The 21,338-nt window shown below is 45.8% G+C and overlaps 1 protein-coding gene across 1 annotated transcript; it reads left to right on the top strand.

The window, feature by feature from the left end:
• The first annotated feature begins 18,106 nt into the window (after positions 1-18,106).
• On the top strand, positions 18,107-20,922 carry LOC142570471 (adult-specific rigid cuticular protein 15.7-like). The gene is made up of 4 exons (XM_075678856.1): positions 18,107-18,118; positions 18,430-18,528; positions 19,069-19,497; positions 20,670-20,922. The coding sequence occupies exons 1-3, from the start codon at positions 18,107-18,109 to the stop codon at positions 19,414-19,416; spliced, it is 459 nt and encodes a 152-aa protein (XP_075534971.1). The 3' UTR covers positions 19,417-19,497; positions 20,670-20,922.
• The last annotated feature ends 416 nt before the right edge of the window (positions 20,923-21,338 follow it).

The following is a 21,338-nucleotide window of genomic DNA, read 5'->3' as shown; positions in this document are numbered from 1 at the left end:
TGTAGCTCCTTCTCTCGAGCAGTCTCACTCTGGGAGGCCACGTAGGGCCAGCTCACCTTTTTTCTCGTGGCACTGGGACTTCTTCCATGACTGGAACCCTGTTCTCCTTTGCCACGCTCGGGTCCGGGCAGTGGTGGGAAGGAAGTGGACCGGTCCCTGCTCTTGTTATCGTCTCTCGCACCGCTGGATGACCGCTTCCTGGGCCTCGAGCGCCGCTCCTCCTTGTCAGTTTGGCCGTTGTCCTCACTGGCCTGCTGCAGGCCCGTCGGCTGCTTACGGGCTAGACGAAACTTGCAGTTCCGGCTCCCCGTGTTGTGCGCCCCATGGCACACGATGCAGTCCGGAGTGCAGGTCAGCGGCTCTCCTTCCGGTGGCGCAGGATGATCCTTTCCGCAACGGCGACACAGATTAGTCTTCGGACGATAACAAACGTCCGCCCGATGTCCCACTCGTCTGCAGTTATAGCAGGTCTCGACTAACTCTCTGTACGGAATCACCGCGTACAAACAGTTCCAGTAAATAACCTGCCAGGGAACATGCTTCCCCCCGAACGTTATCTGAATCGCCTTCGACTTTCCCAAAGGTCTGGCATCCAAAATTTCTATGCCGTCATTCCTCTTCAAGAATCCCGCCCGAACTTCTGCCAGTGGGCATCCGTTGTACGCGTTGTAAATGACTCCGCGCACAGAGTTCTCCGGCGCCGCCACGTACGCCGAAATCTCAAGGTCATGACCGCTCAGCTTGAGCGTCTTTACATTCGCATATGCCCCACAGCGATGCATACACGGCGTGCTCACCGTCATCGTGTTATTTGTCTCGTTGACCCGCACCAGGTCTTCCTCCGCCGCAGTCGCATTCGTCAGCTCCGCTGCCGCTCTCAAGGCATATCCGAGTTCCCTCGACGTCACCATACTCAAGTCCCAATTCTTGGGTCGGCACACAACCTTGAAGTCCTTGGCTGGCATCTTCAGAAACGGTCCCCGTTTCTTCCACACCGGCGCTTTCCCGCGCTTGACTTGTTCTGCTCCGTGCGTCTGGCGCCCGTCGCTGCCCGCCTGCTTCTCGCTAGGCCTACCCTCGGGATTGTTCCCGTATACAGATTTCTTGAATCTATCTTGAGCCCGCAAAACCCAGGCCCATTCTCCCGCCTCGAACTCTTCGGGCGTTATAGTCTCTCCCTCAACGGAGTACTCCATTGTCTTCAGCCTCACAGAGGCCCACAACCACAAGTCACCGTCCCGGAGCCCGGTGCCGTCGGCGGCGGCTCGGCCTAATGATGAGGCCTAACTTTGCCGCGCGGTGGTTGAGCACGAAAAGCGTGGAAAAACCCCTAAAAAGGGGGCAAACTTGCCGAAATTAGGTGTCCGCAGGGAGAGGGCAACTTCCTGTGGACAATCCCACAAAAAGCAAGTCCACAGCACAGGGAGTTCCACCGAAAAACGGTCTCAAAGCGGGAGCCCATGCGAAGCACGTCCGCAATCAATAAAAGTTAATGGAAAATACCTTAGTAACTCGCGATTCACTGATGATATTGCCTTGCTTAGTAACTCAGGGGACCAATTGCAATGCATGCTCACTGACCTGGAGAGGCAAAGCAGAAGAGTGGGTCTAAAAATTAATATGCAGAAAACTAAAGTAATGCTTAACAGTCTCAGGAGAGAACAGCAATTTACAATAGGCAGCGAGGCACTGGAAGTCGTAAGGGAATACATCTACTTAGGGCAGGTAGTGACGGCGGATCCGGATCATGAGACGGAAATAATCAGAAGAATAAGAATGGGCTGGAGTGCGTTTGGCAGGAAGTCCCAAATCATGAACAGCAGGTTGCCGTTATCCCTCAAGAGAAAAGTATATAATAGCTGTGTCTTACCAGTACTCACCTACGGGGCAGAAACCTGGAGGCTTACGAAAAGGGTTCTACTCAAATTGAGGACGACACAACGAGCTATGGAAAGAAGAATGATAGCTGTAACGTTAAGGGATAAGAAAAGAGCAGATTGGGTGAGGGAACAAACGCGAGTTAATGACATCTTAGTTGAAATCAAGAAAAAGAAATGGGCATGGGCAGGACATGTAATGAGGAGGGAAGATAACCGATGGTCATTAAGGGTTACGGACTGGATCCCAAGGGAAGGGAAGCGTAGCAGGGGGCGGCAGAAAGGTAGGTGGGCGGATGAGATTAAGAAGTTTGCAGGGACGGCATGGCCACAATTAGTACATGACCGGGGTTGTTGGAGAAGTATGAGAGAGGCCTTTGCCCTGCAGTGGGCGTAACCAGGCTGATGATGATGATGATGATGATGATGACTAAAATTATTTCAATGGAATAAAGAAAAAAATACGTATGTTGCCTAATGGCCACAACAGGGCGCTGCGCTCAAACGCCACCATCTAATCTGTATTTTTTTTAATGTGTAAGCATTCTAACTGTACTTCATACGTATTTTCTGAGTGCCACATTTCCATGTCTTTAGCCGTTTTCCCGCCTACCTTAGTCACGGGTAGTCCATGGTCGAATAGGTAGTGCATTGGGCTGCTGTGTGAAGGAACAGAATTTGGAAACAACCATCGGACCAATTTGGCTTACAGAGTATGCCGACATGGGTCACGTCGACGAGGGCCCCTGTAGGCGCAGGTCTGGGTAGGCACCGCCATTCGAAGAAACTCTTTGACGTCATCTTGGAGCACTGCATGTGAGCCAGTAGGTCAGTGCTGGCGCTCAGTGAACATCTTTGACGTTAACTTGGGTTACTGGTTGTGTGCCAGATGGCGAGTGCCGCTCCTCAATGAACTTCGTGGAAGCCAATTTGGGTAACTAAGTATATGCCACTCGGAATGTGCCGCTCCAGAGCTACGAAAAATATCATTTAAATTTCTCCGACGCTGGGCACATTCGAGCCCACGTCACACGAGTTCGTCAAGGACAGCAGCCAATGAAAGCGTTTCAATGAAAGTGGTTCACGCTAACGCTCTTGCGAGCTGCGCCATGCATGCATTATACTTCGTTCCATACATAGCAGTCAACGCTGTGAAATCTGCGCAAAAAGTTCGCTCGAAAAACATTATCACTCCGCGCTTCTCGTCTATGCTTCGCTGGGCAGAACCATCAATGCGTCGTTGGGCGCCAACGCCGTTCGCTCGCGCTAGCATGGACGTGAGGCTTCTCGCGGCGGGTTGCAAATAAAAAACCCGAAAAGAGCAACAAGAAATAAAACTGATCTCAAACAAGCCATTAACAGCCGTATACCACGGTGTGTTTATTTGTAAGGGATTAAAACTTGTTTTGTTCAATATGGAGCCCATATAAAGAACGGTTGCGCACAAGTGCGGTCATAAAACATCGAACTATATCCAAGTGCGAACGAAGCCACTGCAAGAAGTCTCTCTATCCTCCACAGCGTTGACTGCTATGTATGGAACGGAGCATAGGTATGTGCCGCTCTTCAGTGAACCTCTCGCAAACTTGGGTTACGGGGTACGTGCCACTGGGTGTGCGGCCAAGCGAGCGAACAATTCTCAGAGTTCGAACGCATTGGTGTGCCACGCTTCTAGTCTCGGAGGCCACGCGGGGACTTCTCGGCAGTGCCATTAGATGGCGCAGCGAGTCCAGAAAAAAGCCCGAGAGAGAATCCCCGCTGCTGCTCTGCGCATTTGTCAGCGTTCGTACGCACCGGTTCGCCATGTGTTCCGAAGGTTTCGTGGTGGCCCACGTAGATGACAACGAGTGTTCCTAGGGAAGCGCGAAAGAGGAGTCCCACTGCCGTGCAGGCCTCATGCATAACTCGCTCCTACGGGGGCAGTATGTTCTGTCGGTAGATTGATTCAATTCTAAGCGCATTACCGTGGACAGTAATCGCGACATGGGTTGGGCCGAATTTTTATAGTTATGCGATTGAGGTCACACAGGCGTACGCAGGGCCGTACGAAGAAAACCCGGAGAGAGAACCTAAAATGGATCGCAGACTTTCGAAAGCGCGTTGCGAACCATACGGAGGCAGAGAAACAAGCATCGCAAAGACAGTGCTGATCCTAAGTGGCGTTTATTGAAAGTCATGAGAATACATCCAAACAACTACAACAACAACAACAACAACATACTACTACTACTACTACTACTACTACTACTACTACTACTACTACTACTAATAATAATAATAATAATAATAATTTATTATCAAGTCTGCAAGTACAAATACAAAAATCAGGCTCGCCCTAAGCCATCACAGTGGCTTGTCAAGCGAAACCAGGCAGTCAGCAACAAGGCTCAGCCACAAAAACTGAGTTTTTTATGAAATAATAAATAAAGATGACATTGAAACCTAAGGTAAACATCGATAAAGTACAAGGCACAGAAATATATGCGAATAGTGGCTGTGGAAAAAAGCACATCGCTTTTTTTCACGAAACGTGAGCATATTCGGTCGTGTATCACATACCTTTCTCATGTGGACTGTCCTATGGGGCCAAGACAGGCCGTTGCATTAGTGATCGCATGCATGAGCATCGCTATTTGCTACCTATACAGGTACAGGCGGGAACTTGCCGTTACATTGCAAAAAGCACGAATACCGACCAGTTTTTGATAGTGTATCGATTGTGGGGAGAGAGCGCAGTAAACTGGAAAGAGAAATAAGCGAAGCGCTCCGCATCAAAAAGTTGGGCGCGCATACATGTGTGAGTGAACCTTCGGTCCATATCAATGATAAAGAACTTCAATCTTCAAATGTATCATGCTAATCCAAGTGTTGTTGCCCTTGTCGGAAAGGGGTGTGACTAGGCTTCTTCTGTGCGCGTATATTTTTGTTGATTTTTGCTGTATACGTTGTTATTGTTCTTGGTTTTATACGCATGCGGGGCTGAGATTGTAGAATGCATTCCCAATAAACTTCAGTTGTGAGTCCAGCGTTTTCCTGTCCGTTTCGTTTTACTTGTACTCGCGTTCGCACTTACTGGAATCCCTTGTACGTTCACCATGCACCAACTGGCCCAGCAAACCACACCACTAAACTGAAGCATAGCATTGTTCTCCGTGATGTCGGATCTACAACCACGCAACAACATTCGGATCGTATCCTGATATACTAAAAATTGCTTAACTAGTGCCCATTTTAAAGTATGGGGATCGAAGCGAGGCGAATAGTTACAGGCCAATTTATGTGCTTAGGAAACCAACACAAGTTTTGAAAAACTGATTTCACTACAATTAAGAAGTTTTTAAGTACCAATAGCGCAATATTAATTGAGCAACATACTTTCGTAGCAAACAGGTCGACCTCTACCACCGTAATAACCCTCACTCAAAATATTGACAATGCTCGTTATAGCAGTAAATTTAGTATAGCTGTTTTCTTTTATGTAGATATCAAAAATGCCTTCGATATTTTTAGTCACTGTATATGATTCAAGAAACTTCGGTTGTGTGGCGTAGCTGGCAACACTCTCCAATGTTTTACCAATTACCTCACATCGCCGAAACAGAAAGCCTCCTTTGAAAGTTTCCACTCCTCATATAACAGTGTAAACCAATAATGTGCCTCAAGAGTCGGTAGTGCGACACATATTATGTTCAATTTAGCTAAACGACCTCACCAACACTCTGCAAGCCTCTAATGTATTCGCTTCCACATTTGCAAAATATTATAACTTCCGAGTTACTTTCTTTTATTGATATGATATAAGGTGATGTTGACGCACAATTTAAGGCACCGGCTACTCCTTAGCTCTTGCATAGGTCTAGCTTACAACATACAGGGTTCAGGATTACATATCAAATAACCTTTTCATACAAGCCTCAGGACTTGCAAGCAACGTTTTCACAGTAACACTATGGTGTAGGAAACACATGGTACATACAATATACAAGTTAAATGACTTCACAGTTTGTAGAAAAAGGTCTCAAAAATGCAAATGATACTGTCACTTATAACACAGTCTCCAGTCAGCGGGTGGTAGATACATCGTGTAAATGCATTATCGCATACAGTCACAACAGAACAGTCAACATAACATATTCCAAAACACATACATATATATAAATATATATAGAGCGACATTGAAATGAAAGAAATAAGAAAAACGTTAATAACCGTATAACAATGGCGCTATCTTCAAGAAAAGTCTTAAGTGCGTAAGTTGTTGGCGAAGGACCCAAAAGTTTCTTTAAACAGAAAGGTCTGCGGTATAATGTAATTGGGGTAGATTTAAGTCGGCGTTATGCTGTGTCGTGATGTGGGAAATCTAGAAGGAGATGATGTATATCTTCGTCTACAAATCCACAGTCCCATTCGGGGGTTTCTGCACGGCCAATTCTGTGCAAGAAATGTTTTGTGTAGGCAGTGCCTAGCCTTATTCGATGAATAAGGGTTTCCATATTTCTATCTAATGAGAATGAAAATTTGATTTCAATAAACAGATCAATATGATACAAATCCGAGCTCTTAGAATTCTGGTCAAACCACGTATTTCTACACATTTCGAAAGACGTTGTCCTTACAATGCAGCGTAACTCATTCTTCGATATTGGGAGTGAAACGACATCATCTTTGAGGTGTGCTTGTCGTGCTGCTTCATCGGCTGCTGTGCTGCCAGGAATGTTACCGTGCCCTGCTATGCACTGGAATGCTATTACATGTTTAGCTTGGCTTACTTTTGCGAGGTCCTTAAGTGTTTCGTATACTACCACTGATTGTTTTTCCTTTTGTGCTCCAGAGTGATGTTAGAGCCCCCTGTGAATCGCTGCAGATTACCCATTTTTGCGTATATCTTACTGGCAATATAAATTTTATCGCACATAGGATTGCGATCACGTCAGCCGTCGGGGACGAAGTCGCATGAGATAACTTAAATGATTCTTGTTTGTTGAAGTGTGATATAATGAATGATGAAGTTGAAGAGGTTGCTGTACTAGAGCCATCTGTATAGACGTGTCTGTATCCTGAATACCGCAAATATATCTGGTAAAGTGCTAGTTGTTGAGCATCTTGAATGAACATGTCTCTTTTTCTGAATATACCATCTACTGACAATTTGATTTTTGGAAATGTAAGCAGCCACGGAGGATCTTCGACGTCTGAGTTACAAAATTCATTTCTTGGCAATATATGAAGATTTTCTCGAATTTCTTTACGAACATAACTTCTATCTCGTTTCATTATGTCTAGAAACAATGGGTGGCTTTTATGCGGCGTTTGAAGACAAAAATAATGTCGGCATGTTTCTGTAGTTCTCATAACCGGAAACGGTGATTGGCGAACCTCAGCTATTACATGACATCTAGAAGTCCCTCGTGGAACTCCTAGACATATGCGTAGTCTTCTAGCTAAAAGTCTTTGAAGTTGCTCTTCTGACGAGTGGGAAAGTCCGTGTAAGATGGGCGCGGAATACGGAGTTTTTTGCCGTATTAATGTATTGTAAAGAGTCAGCATGGATGATACTGATCCACCCCATGATGTGCCTGTAAGTCTGCGAAGTACAGTCACTATTGCACTGACCTCGTTTTCAAGTGTTTTCATGTAGGGGGCCCAGGATAGCTGCCTATCAAGTATTGTGCCAAGGAATCCACGTTGTTTGACAATCATTAGTGGATGTCCTTCCAGATTAAGAGTGAAATTTTTAACTGCCCCCGAGTGAAGGGCAATACAGCTGTCCTTGCGTGTGATAGAACCATTCCACTCTCTCTCTCTCTCTCTCTCTCTCTCTCTCTCTCTCTCTCTCTCTCTCTCTCTCTCAAAAATTGGTTAATAATACTTACTCCGTCTTGCAATGCCATACGAAGTAATTGAACATTAGACGCAGATGTCGAAATACACACATCAACTGCATACAGTGAAAACCTCAACTGTGATGGCAGTGTTCTTGCTAAATCAGCCATAACGCACTTAAAAAGAAAAGGGCTTAGTACGCTTCCCTGTGGTACTCCCTGTTTAAAAATATGTTGAGCACTCTTTCCATCACCCGTCTGAACAAATATTTCGCGACCTGGTAAAAATTCAGAAATCCGTCGCAAGGACGTTCCAGACATTCCGAGTTCCAACATGCTTAGCAGAACATGAACGTGACTAACAGTGTCAAATGCCCTCTTGATGTCTAGGAATACTGCTATCGTCATGTTTTCACATACGCGCTCGTGTTCCACACAGGTTACTATATATAATATGGCATCCATTGTGCATCTCTGTTTTCTAAAACATTCTAATTAGTTGGACAACACATCCATTTCATTACTCTACCATTGAAGTCGCGAGTCAATCATTTTCTCTATTACCTTGCATAAACAACTTGTCAAACTAACTGGGCGGAAGTATTGAAGGCACAAGGGCCTCTTAACCGGCTTTAAAATTGGGATGATTTGACCGACTTTCCACCAGTCAAGTACAGTTTCTTCTATCCATAGATTATTACAGATGCCTAAGAGAGCATTTGTACTTGTCGGCCCGAGGTTTCTTAGCATCTTGCGCGTAATTCCGTCCGGCCCGGCAGCAGACGTTTGGCGACATGATGCAATTAAACATTGAAACTCGCTTAATGTGAAAGCATGATCTAATTGAGAATGTTGTGCCTAATAGCAAGCAGTAATTTTCTGCTTAGCTGACACTACTGAATTATGAAATTCTGCACATTGTGATGAAAAAGTAGGTCTGGAAATAAGCTGGCAAAATTCATCTGCAACTACTATGTCATACGTGTCTCGAGCTACAGCGAGAGCACGAAATGGGAACCTTTGTTTTACAGATCCGCTAACAGAAAGAATTACTAAAAAAATTCCTGGGACAGACGTGTGAGGACATAGCGTGCCGCAGAAGTTGCGCCAGCGCCTAAACTATCCAAGCGTCTGCGCATTACATTGTGAATTTTGAGCGTTTTTGTATGCCTCCAACCTCCGCACCGTCGGTACGCTCTTTCGGATCGGCGTCTGATGGCTCTTAGGTGTTCATACTTTCCGTCAACTGCAGCATAACTTTTTCCACCGTTGTATGTTGATTAATTTGATCCTTTAAGCGGTACCGAAAAGCTTTCCAGTTGGTGAGTCTGCTGTAACACCTGATATCAAAGTGCATGCTAGGATGATTTACAAGGATAGGAAAGGGGTCACTTCCGCGCGTTTCCACATGTGTTGTCCATCCCACATCATTCACTAGATTATGCGAACACAGCGTGACATCTGTGCAGCTTGAATAATTGTATCCACGAAGTAATGTTGGCGACCCATCGTTTAAAACAGTCAAGTTGCATTTATCTATGGCGCACTCGATAACGTTACCACGTGCATCCGATAGATCACTGCCCCAGATAATGTTGTGTGCACTGAAGTCTCCGCATAAAGACACATTATAATGAGCTATTTTGAAGATATCCACTAGCGCTTCTACTGAAATCCGGTTTGAAGGTTGTAGACATAGATTAACCATTGTTATGCAGAGCTTACCAAATGATACTTTACATGCAGTGAATTCTGGAAAGTCTGAATCTGTGGACTGAATTTGCTAAGATGGTAAGTCCTTTCTCACGCACAGGAGCACTCTGCTAACATTTTTTAGACAAGACGTCTTGCATATCACCTAATTCAAGAGGCGAAAATCGTCACTGATTCCCGCCTCTTGAAGTCAAAGTATTGGAAATTTGTTTTGTACAAGCAGTTTACGAAAGCCAGCACACTTCCTTGGAAGACTTGGCATTCCACTGAAATATGGAGACATTTTTGTAGCGGTTATTCATGTACTGCTTGCCGCAGTTTTATCCCGGATTGTTAACACAATAGTGTTTCCAAAGGCAACAAGGCTTTCATTTCTGGTAGGGTGCTTCCGGGAGAGCAGATAGGATTGCCTTAAGAGCTGCGAAAAGCATTGGCAAAATCAGTTGCGTCACCGATGCCGTAGTATGATAGCTATTAACCTGCGTTACTTCTGCAGTAGGTGCGTAAGGTCGCTGAGAATAATGTGGGCGAATGTTGGAGCTTTCTGGTGTATTACTTTCTGCCTGTTGTGTAGGTTTCCGTAGCATTGATGCGTAAGACTGGGTGCTTGACTGTGATCTCTTGGCTGGTTTCTTGACTGCACTGTTGGTTGTTCTCTTGAGGAGGAATAACTTGTTGGTTCTCTTGGCTGTGGTGGTTCCGATGCCCGCTTAGATGGGTGACCTTGCACTGGATGAACAATCTCAACGTTAGGGGCGGTTTCATTGCGTCGCTGTTGTCTTCCATAGATCAGTTGATGTCGACGCATTTGTGCCGCTGCCTTCTTCTGAGGGCAGCCTGATTAGGAGGCGGCATGGTTCCCCGCACAGTTCGCACCTTCAGGTTGGAGTGACTTGCACTCCTTGTGGTGATGATCTTCTGAGCAGATCTTGCATCGACGTGTGTCGCGGCACTTTTTCGCCATGTGCCCAAATTGCTGGCAATTATAGCAGCGAAGTGCTGGTCCTTGATATTCCTCAACAGGATGACTGGTGAAACCTAAGTAAATTCTTCCTTCTTCGCGATCGCCTCCGAAAGTCAGAATTACTGTGTGAAGTGGATGCAATTTTACTACTCCATCTTCCTGGCGGTAATACTTTACCTGCCTGTGTGCCGATATAAGTCCTGCATCTTTCAAGAAGCGTAGGAGTTGCTCGTCTGTATACTGCAGCGGCACATGTCTTACTTTCCCAACGATTCGCGTGTATGACTCTGGGATGAAGGGCTTGACTTCCCGGCCGCCTACGCTTGAGAGCATCAGAAGGCGTTTTGTAGGTGCTAAGGAAGCAACGCTGACATTGAAACTTCCATCTCTCGTCGTCCTGAAAGGCTGTACTTTTTCTTTGGAAGTGGAAGTTACTTCGGCAGACACTCGGTTTGGATTCACTTGCCAAAACATAGTACCTTCACTTGCTGAGAACTGGAAAGCCTTCTGCTCGTTTTTTCTTATACGCGACCAAAGTGAATGGTGCATCTTCACATCTTCACCCACCTCTTCTTCATCACTTTGCTCCGAATTTGATGTTGTATCATCATACTTGCTGTCTTCTAGACGAGGTTTCTTGCTCTCGGCTTCATCGTTAGCCATTATTCCTGAAATCGCCGAAGTTGATTCCGAGTTGTGGAGAACAAAACGCGCCGGCTTTATGAAGCTTTGTGAAGCCTGCAAAGCCCCAGGCTTTTCATTACGGCCTATAGTATCATTCATATGGCTTGCTACACTTGGACGAGCATCAGGCTCGTGACGATGTTCTCGGCTTCCGACCACCGTAGTGGCAGGGTAATAGTCAGGTCCTCTAAAAACAAACGTCGTACCAGTAAGGCGCCCAGCCCGCTGAAGCTTCACCCGACATATTGTTAGTCTGTCTTCGTTAATACTGACCGTAAATGCAAAAAGAAACCCCAGAAAACTCAGAGCACCGCACAAAGATGGCGACCAATCAGATACACTTCTTATCTTCCGAGTTACTTAATGTCTCTAGTTGTTTCTCACAAAATCATCGAACGTTATATGCCGAAAACAACAACAACAAATATCTAATTTTCCACTCTAGGAGAAGAGAGAACAGAAAGCATTTCTATTAACTTTCTGTTACGTGATCGTCCGGTATAAAGGGTATAGGCATTTAAATCTGTAGGAGTAATTTTCGATCAACACCTGATCGGGAAGGAACAAATACAGAGCGTATGTAAAGAATTAGCGTTCGCTTGTTTCCCGTTTCCCTTTAAATGAAGCGCCATCATACTTTCTTTGCAGTCTACTAAGACCATTATACTTCTAATTTTTTAACAGCCACATTTCCTGTTGCGCAGAGTCGTGGGGTCCAAAATATACCTCGTACTCAACACCACTATATCGGTTACGAAATCTAGCTCTGCGCTTTATACCGTTTTCATCGATCGCTCATTCTAATAACAAAGTTTATCAGCCAGTACGTATAATGCCCACAACTGTCCTGTGTAAATACAAGACGTCGCTTTTAGAGAAAACATTATATGTAAGAACAATCCACTTCCTTCTAGCACGGTGACACTTCGCAATACGAGACAAGCATTACGTGGTAACTACAACTTACGCAAATGTCACAATGTATATGGCGAGAGACTTGTTCAATGTCACGGTACAAAGGCTTGAAATGAATTGCCACTGACAATAAAAACTAACAGGAACTTAAATGATAAACTGCTTTACATAAATCATCCAAATATTTGCGGGTGACCTACAAATACAACTGCGTAGATGCAGTTGTATTTCTTTCTTGTCACTTCGACATTGCTTACGAATTGCAGTAGTATAATGAATGAGTCACTATTTGTGTACCTCACTTTTATTTTTATATATCTTTTATGTTTTTCTTACGTTTATTTCAGTAGCCTACCTGTAGATGAAGTTTGCTTTGGAGCTTGAGCTAGCCTTTTGATTATCGGTTAAGTCATTATGTACATATTTTTATATGTTGACATAAAAGCTCATTAATAGGTAGATAGATAATAGATATAGCCAGATAGGCAGATTGATTGGCTGATGATTGATTGATTGAATGCGATGGTACAGTCGCCACAGTCCGATGGTCGTGGAGAGAGCAATTAAGCATGGCCAGCGCTTTGCTCGCAAGTTCTTGCAGGTTGCACGCGAAGAGCGGAGTGAAAACTGAACGATCAACAGAAAAATGCTAGCTGAGGTTCGAGAAAGTCCGTACAGGCTGCACCGAGAGATTCTTCAGTGATGCTAGCTATTCCCTTGTCACAAAAAATTTAAAGAAATTCGACAAACATTTCCTAGAACGACAACTCGTGAAAACGTTACGCTAGAACAATGTAACAAAAGAAACGCGATTGGTTCATTGTCATGAAATACCTAATGGAAGCAACGCAATAAGATTAGAATTCGTCTTGGAAGATTGTTCACTGACCCGCCGCGATGGCTCAGTTGGCTGTGGCGTTGCGCTATTGAGTATGCGAGGTCGCGGATTCAATCCCGGCCGCTGCAGCGGCCACACGGGCGACAGGGACGGAGTGCAAAAAACGCTTATGCAACTTCCATTGAGTGCACATTAAAGAACACGAGGGGATCAAAATTTAATCCGTGGTCTCACACTACAGCACGTACCATAATAAGATCGTGATTTTTTTCCACATGAAACACCAGAATTCAATCAAACAGTATTATTCCAGGATCAAGCCAATCTAATGAAATCAAAGTTTATTTTCATTCTGTTGGGATGCGGAAATAAAGGCAGCGAAAAAAAGGGCTTTTAAAAGAGCTTGGCGAGTTCACAGATGTCCCAGGCAACATAATTCGAATCTATTGTCATGAGCGAAGTAACTTCGGTCAATAAACCTTTTGGTCAGCGCGAAGATAAATTATACAAGCAGAAAGCGATATGGTTAAGAGATCGTCGAGAAAGCACAGTAATGCGCAGCGCACACTTCATTCGAGTGGCGAGATTGCAATACGGATTATGGAACAAAGTTTGAGCGTGCAGATGTTGGAGCTATACTCCGAACCCGTATTTGGAAATGCTACTCAACTAGACTGTCAGTTACTTACCCAGAAAGCAGAAGACGGCGCTGGCATTCTACTATACGTCGTCACGGCGTTTTTATTCAATGATCCTCGGCAGTTTTAGAGTTGCATGATTGCAAACGAAGCACTGTCAGCAGATCTGTCCGGTTGTGGACTAAACAGGTATTTTTAAAGTAACTCTCCGTTGCAGGAATCACCGAACTTAGCTTGCGCCTAGGTTCGGTTGAGAGGAGGCGTGCAGATGCTGTACGCTTGGTGAAGTCGTGTGAGAGCCACGGGACGAAATTGGTTCACGAATTCGGGCGAATAAAGTTATTCAGTTCATCCGACTGTTGGTGCAAACCAAGAGGAGTGGCGTCAGCGCAAGTGAGACGCTACTGTGCGGACAGCGTAACAAGGCTGGAAAAGTAATATGAAAGTGTTGCCTACTTCGACGGGGCTTCAGTTTGTGACTCTCTATGCACCATACAACGCTACCCTACTGCTTCGTTTATGATTCGAGGGAACAGCTTGTTCAGTAAACCCTTCTACTCTTTGCGTGCTACTCGTCATATATAAATATCCAGTTAACGCAGGTGTAGAGGAGTCTATGAAGTGACCATATGTTTTCACCTCCAACAGTAGTGTGTGTTGGATAGATCAGGCTTAGTCGACACCTGTTACACGGATAAAAAAAGCTAGCAGAAAACACATGGGAGGCCAGATGAAGAAGCCGACAGGGCTAGATCGGACTAGTTAAGTGGATCGCGCAGCCGCATCAACCGGCAACCGCGAAGAGTTAACGGACTCGTTCGACACAAATCATGCTGTCAAGCTTGTGCCTTGCGCCACGCAAGTGGTCCACCAGATTCCTTTATTGCGCGGAAATACACAACTCAGCCAAAGTGACCTGTGTATCAACTATGTCGTTAGCGAACACGAGGCTCCCCTTTTCTCAACTGCCAGGCGCTCATTCGCCAAGCCATTGTAGGCAGCGCGGGCGCACACGTGTCTTTGGCAGCACAAGTATCTTAGGCCGCGGGAAAACGAAGAATGAGAGAGGGATTCTGAAGGCACTCCACGTAATTAAAAAAAAAAATGCCACTTGCCGCAACGAGGTGCTATGACCAAGATGTCCAAACCCAGGCCGTCCAGCAGATCTCGGCGGCACTCGAAAGGCAACAACCGAGCGAAACCGGAGGGAGGCTGCCACTCCAAAAGAGGGGCAGGCGCAGTCGGCCAAAGGGAATAGTGCGGCCGCGGCTGAAGTAGAGGCGCCACACGCCGCGAAGACGTCATGGCCGCGTCACGGTAACGCCTCCCTAACAGGGGAAGGCTAACCGTTCTGCAGGCATTCACAACAAAGTTTCTTCACTCACTCACTCACTCACTCACTCACTCACTCACTCACTCACTCACTCACTCACTCACTCACTCACTCACTCACTCACTCACTCACTCACTCACTCACTCACTCACTCACTCACTCACTCACTCACTCACTCACTCACTCACTCACTTGCGTTAGTGAACCGTCTCTGTGCCTCACTGATGAAGAGACGAATTTTCTTAGTGCCATTGTTGATTAGAGGTAGATAAAGAAATTGGCCTCTTGAAATGGCAGTTTCCACAAGCGACACGTGGCCTGCCGGTAGGTATATTTCGTCATGCAGGCGTCATTCTTTCAGTTGCAATCCAGCTAGTCCTGTCGTCTTCTTAACCTGGTCTCTAGAGTGTTTCTTATGGTTTATTATCCGCTTTACAAAGTAGCAACTAGACCAGTTCACCGCGTCGCAACAACTGTTACCTCTGTTTTCTACAATGTTCCTCATTCGACACTCCACCTAGATTCAGGTGATGACCTTCGATTATTTTTTAATGGCAGCCCCATTGATACGGGGTGGCCACAAATAGTCACCGAGAAAGCTTGATCTAATCAGGTTTTACTTCAACTTTTGCAGCTTAGCAGTTGGCCCGTCTCCACTTTATATTGTAAGGTAACTTACGCTTGTGACGACCCTCGCCGCATCTCTTCTCTATTCTTTTTTTCGACAGTGCTCTGAAAGTTTCCTTGCTGATCACCGCTCACCAGTTAACATTCTCGTCAGCTTTGAGCTCCAGGGCTTCTGGTAGGTTGAACTTCTTTGCGGTTTGGCTGGGTGAATATCTTGGCGTTTCATTACGATCTGCTGAGCCGTACCCGGGCTTTTCTTTCAGCAGATACGAATATTGGAATTTGCTGCTAATATTTTCTACGATATGTTATTGTATTCAGTCAACCTGCTTGGCGCTCAAATAGCAAGGTGCTGCCCCTTGCATTATTGTGCCAATTCTTTCTTCTGGTTCATTCGCTGCTGTATTCGTAGATCCCTCTGTACTTATTTGTTTCCATGCTTTGCATCGCATTCGACGCCTCTGTTTATCTCTTTCGGAGGACTCCGCGGGATGTCTATTTGCACTTTCTTTTATCCTGTATTTGGTCCCCAAACTTTCTTGACCTCTTCCTGCATTCTGTGTGACCGCTTTTTAGGCGCATATATTTGGGCACTTTAGCCGGCCATTCCTTTTCATCTATTTTCCTGAGTGAGGTGAGCATATGGCAGCGCCACCCTTCTGAGCAAAGCGGTCACGACGCTTTAGTGGAACTCCCAGGCGATCCTGCGCGAATATTGTCTAATCAGGAGATGTAAGCGTCCTTTCAAGCCGGCTAGTATGGAGGCATGTTTCTCAAACAACACATTGCCTTGGGGAGTCACCAATGGGAACGTTATCGAAACGCACTATCTTCTTGCACCGAAGAGCGGCACAGCTTTGCATTCACTAGTGTCGATAAAACGCCTCGAGCCGAAGCCTTTTCGTGAATACGGGGTTTAACATTCTCTGGCGGGCCACTCGAGCAAACAGCGAAGAAGGCTGAGGTTCGAGGAAGTGAAGGCTTTCCTATTATACAGATAGTCACTGGGAAGATGACGACGGATAATCCCCATAACTGGCGAACGCCAGTGCAAATGGACTCGAGCCTTACAGAGGACGAGGAAACAAAAAACATTGTTAGTCATTTATTAGTCAAACATGTATTAGAGTAAGATTCCAGTCCTGGCCGTCTTGGTAGGCCTCCTTGTGCAGGATATTGGCACCCCACAGAAGACTGAAAAAAAAAATGGTGGCCGCTCTTGGGAGCTGGTACATTGTTTACTTGCTGCACCAGAAGCGGTCGCTATATTTTTGTAAACTTTTGTGGGGCCCAATAAGCTGCACCACGAGGGATGGCTACCTCCTCCTAGCTGCCAGGACGCTTGTTTGGAGGTAACTTTCAAATAGCCTTTCTTAGATGGCCAAAATTAATCTGGAGGCCCCTCCCCCCCCCCCCCCCCCCCCCCTACGGCATGCCTCATAATCAGATCTTGGTTTCGACAAGTAAAACACAGGAATCAAATTTTTTTTGCCCTGAAAGAAATTTTTATTTTTGAAAGTTGAGGTCGCGGGCCACACTCGCAAAATGTATTTATTGGATGGGTAAGGTCCGCATTGTTTACAAGTTGGGGAGCCTAGGTTCCCTGCTAATGCAATGTGCATGTAGTGTAGTGTCAATACTGTGTGTGTTCGTGCTTTTCGTAAAACGATACCGGCAGTGCTATCAAGGCTATATCCGAACCTTGGACAGATATACCTACAAGGAGTTGCCGACTGCCTTGTTCTCTCGCTGGAAATAGCGTATGCGATAGGGTACATGAGTTCGATACATTCTCTTATTTTGTTATAGCGCAAGCTGAACAAGGACAACAGAAAGGCACATCTGAAACACAGCGCTTACTTTCAACAATAGATTTATTTCCAGTTCTCGTCGCTATATATAAACCCTCGAAACGTCATACAACACGTGTAAAATTTCGGTAAAAATTAAGAAAAGAAAAGACAGGTAACCACACGCAAGCACTTTTTTGACTCACATATTCACAGACGTGTTTTGAGGGTGTATGTATAACGACGAGAACTGGAAATAAATCTATTGTTGAAAGTTAGCGCTGTGCGTGTCAGATGTGCCTTTCTGTTGTCCTTGTTCAGCTTGCGCTACAACAAAATACGATATGCCATACCAACAAGCCCCCTATAGCTATCCGCATCGATACACTGCTCAATACAGTGCACACTGTATATGCAGGTTGCTCACAAAACACCGTATGCACCATTTCCAGCCAAAGTCATGCAGTGGTAAATCCGCGGTTTGGTCCACGCGTCAAAGGTCGGTATCGGCATATCAATAACTTCTCATCACATGTCCTTATGGCTTCAATTTGACAAGTTAATGAAAGCTTCACCGCCTGCCTGAAATTTGCTTCCTCTCGCTTTGGAAAGTGACACCCAGCCGATGGGGGGGGCGGCATTCTTCGGAAAAGTGCGCCGTGTTGACTCAACTGAAACTGGTCCTATCTTTTTTTTTTCTCCTTCCTTTTGAAAGGATGGCGAAAGAGACAACATACGCCATTTCTTTGAGCGTGCGTAATAGCGGGTGAAAGCGCTTTTCGCAGCAGCGCAGCAACAGCAAAGGGGACAACCAGAACACGTTTCTCTCTTTGAAACGGCTCTATAAAAGGGCACCGCCTCCACCCACAAGGCTCACTGCCGATCCAGCACTCGTATCTGCCGACATGATCGCTCAAGTAAGTTTGCTGGAGTACGGAGAAAGCTTTGGCAGGAATCAGCCCCGAAGCCGTTACGCAGTTCGTGGCCTCCGAGAATGCCAGACGGCATTCTCGGAGGCTACGTTTAGTACCCTACATAGTGTACTCTAGTACCCTACATTTAATACCCTACATTTGATGCCTGTGGGCTGCCTGTTGTTATGCCTCGCGAGTCGGCCATAATTACCTTGCGCGAAATCGTATAGGAGCGAGGGTCGTTTGCACTTCAGACTCCGATACAGCTCCGCGTGACAATTCAAGTGCTCGCCACATCTCATGCCACTTTGCAGGTGACACTCTTGCTGGTCATCTCGACCGCGGTAGTCGCGGGAGGTCACGGTGGCTACGGGCACCATGGTGGCTCCAGCAGGACGTACAGGAAACAGAACGTGGGTATTGCCAATGGGGCTCATGAATTTCTTTGTGTCAGTAATGCGATGCCAATAATAGGGGCCTGTATACTCAATGTAGTGTTACGAAATAATATTTCAGCATAAAAGTTTTGACCCTGTACAACGTAGGCTTCAGGGCAGCATATTTACCCAGTTCCGTGTCAGATTTCTGGCACACAACTGTGTCGCTTCACTAGCAGATAGCGCCTGCGTGGTGGTGTTACCTCTAAATTCGTAATTTATTCGTACCTTTCCGGAACATATTTCAAACTATTCTAATCTCTTTTCTCAAGTTGATGAGCGTAGAGCTTCCATCCTTCAGGTAATGCGTAACCAAGCACGTTCAATCAGCGCTGAATACTCGAACGTGCGTGTGCCTCTATTCGCCCTTAAGCGTTCTGTACTTCGTCTTTTCGCAAGAGCCCCGCATTAACCATTATTCCTCAGCCACTCGCTCTAGACATGTATATGGAGTTGAGGTTGGCGAGACGGGGAATAACGTTGCGCTTACCGTCTGTCGTCCTCCCTTGTTCATAGGACCACGGTCACTACGGCTTCGGCTACGACATCGTCAACGGCTACGGCGCCGTCAACGGCCGCCACGAGACCGGTTCGGCGTACGGCCCCGTGCACGGCTCGTACTACCTGGGTGACATCGACGGCCGCCACCGGCAGGTGCACTACGTCGCCGACAAGTGGGGCTTCCGGGCCATGGTGAAGACCAACGAACCGGGAACCAAGAGCAGCCTTCCGGCCGCCGCTCCTTACTACTCGGCGCACGGCAAAACGGTGCCTGCCTACGGACACGGCGGATACGGTGGATACGGTGGACACCGAGGCTACGGAGGATACGGTGGCTACGGAGGCCACGGATATTACGGCTAGAGCGTCGTCGTCGTTTCTCTAGAGCGGCGCCGTCGTGACCCTTCTCGTTAATTGTTTCTCTCCTGGCCTTGTTTCTCTTCTGTAAGTACGTCTTTAACTAATACCGATTTTTTTATGTCTTTAAATATTTCACGGGGTTGAGGGAATGTGACATAATGCTGGAACCAGGCGCGACCTAAATATGTCATAGCAAAATATGTAGACCACAACAAGACACGGGACTAAGGACGTTACAGAAAGGGATGAAAAGGAGCATGAATAAAATTAGTGGGCTCCATAGCAAAATATTAAAATCAAAGTACAACACCTCTCTAACCTATAGTTACCCTCAATTATACTGCACGGTGCTTCGTATGAGCATTAGACACACTTCCAACTCTGTACCACATGGGCTGATGAACGGCCGATGTGACAGCGCAAGAATACAGAAGATTTCTTTACTGATCCGCAGCCCGTTTTGCATTACTTCCTGTATTTGCATTGAGCCCAGCAATGCAATAATGAATTCCATACCACGGATGCTCTTCCGCAATTCGATTACTTTATAAGTTTTCAGAAGTAACTTCGCCTAGCTTGCAATCATACTTCAACTGCGCAACCTGTATCTTAGAGGAAACACGAACCGAAATAATCCAGAACAGTAAAGCTACACAGTAACATAGCTTCAATAATGTTGTCCTCAGCCGTTGGGTTGCCAAACAATGTCAGTGTAAAACAACCTTCTTTGTATTTATCTCTGCTTGATCTGTCTCTCTTTATTCACGGTAGTTTACAAAAGGAACTTAGGTTAGGTCAAATTAATGGCAGAAGGCACGCATTACGAGACAAATCATGCCCGCTTTACAACAGCATCTTACTGAGGCAAACATGAAAAAAACATAAGCACACTTTGAAAAATACGAAAAAACAATTATAAATAAGCACAAACAAGACATAGGGATATTACGCTTTACAGTAACCAAACAATGGCAAGATTAGAAACAGTGAGAACAGAACTCACAGATTCCACAAAATGCACTGAATATAAAGAGAAACGAATTGGTTTAGCGATTACAGGATAAAATGTAGGGTGTGCTACATTAACTACAGCCTTTGCCGTTCATTTGAAAGCCTAAATTCACGCGCTCGCGTTCAATTGACCTGAAAACGTATTTTAGCTGGCGCAAAATTAAGAAAAAAAAGTAATAGACAGATTTGTGCTCAACAGCCTGAAGAGGACCTTGCCACATTATCCTCCTATTGTTGCCTTTCAGCCCTGCTCATGTGGCTCTTGGCTTCTTCCTCGCTCACTCGTTTCAGCACTGTTAAATAAACTGAAGACGTACTACAATTCAGAAAATCAGAAGACTTCGAGTGTGGTCGCCCATGTCAAGACAATATTCTTTCTGCAAATGTGCACATTTTCTACGTCTGTTCGTAATATTCCTGTGCTTTCTTTGCTTGTCATGTTTCTCGTGTTCAGTGTATGTGCCAACGCTTGATAAGTAAAAATGAACTGAAAATAAATGTTGCTATACTTACGGAGTGATTGTTGCACGTCTGGCTTTAAAACGCAGGGATCATGGGTTCGAGAACTCAGTTCTATTTGAAACAGAACAGCGCGGTTTTGACGGGGACAAGCAGGGAGAAACGACACGGACGAGCGCTGACTTGCAACTGACGTTTATTGCTTGGAACGAAGAATATATAACAGCTCCAACCGACAAGAGAAAAAAAAACATACATATACTCACAATCAATCATACATGCCGCACTGAACAAGGGAACCTGCCGTGGTTGCTCAGTGGCTATGGTGTTGGGCTGCTGAGCACGAGGTCGCGGGATCGAATCCCGGCCACGGCGGCCGCATTTCGATGGGGGCGAAATGCGAAAACACCCGTGTGCTTAGATTTAGGTGCACGTTAAAGAACCCCAGGTGGTCA

The sequence above is a fragment of the Dermacentor variabilis genome, chromosome 2, assembly GCF_050947875.1.
Source record: "Dermacentor variabilis isolate Ectoservices chromosome 2, ASM5094787v1, whole genome shotgun sequence".
NCBI lineage: Eukaryota > Metazoa > Arthropoda > Arachnida > Ixodida > Ixodidae > Dermacentor > Dermacentor variabilis.
Note: the sequence above shows the minus strand (reverse complement) of the source record. Positions and strands in the feature narration are given on the sequence as shown.

Excerpts from the sequence above, each read along its gene's own strand:
- LOC142570471 (XM_075678856.1), top strand. Across the intron at positions 18,529-19,068 it reads GGACGTACAGGAAACAGAAC|GACCACGGTCACTACGGCTT; the intron begins GTGGGTATTGCC and ends CCTTGTTCATAG.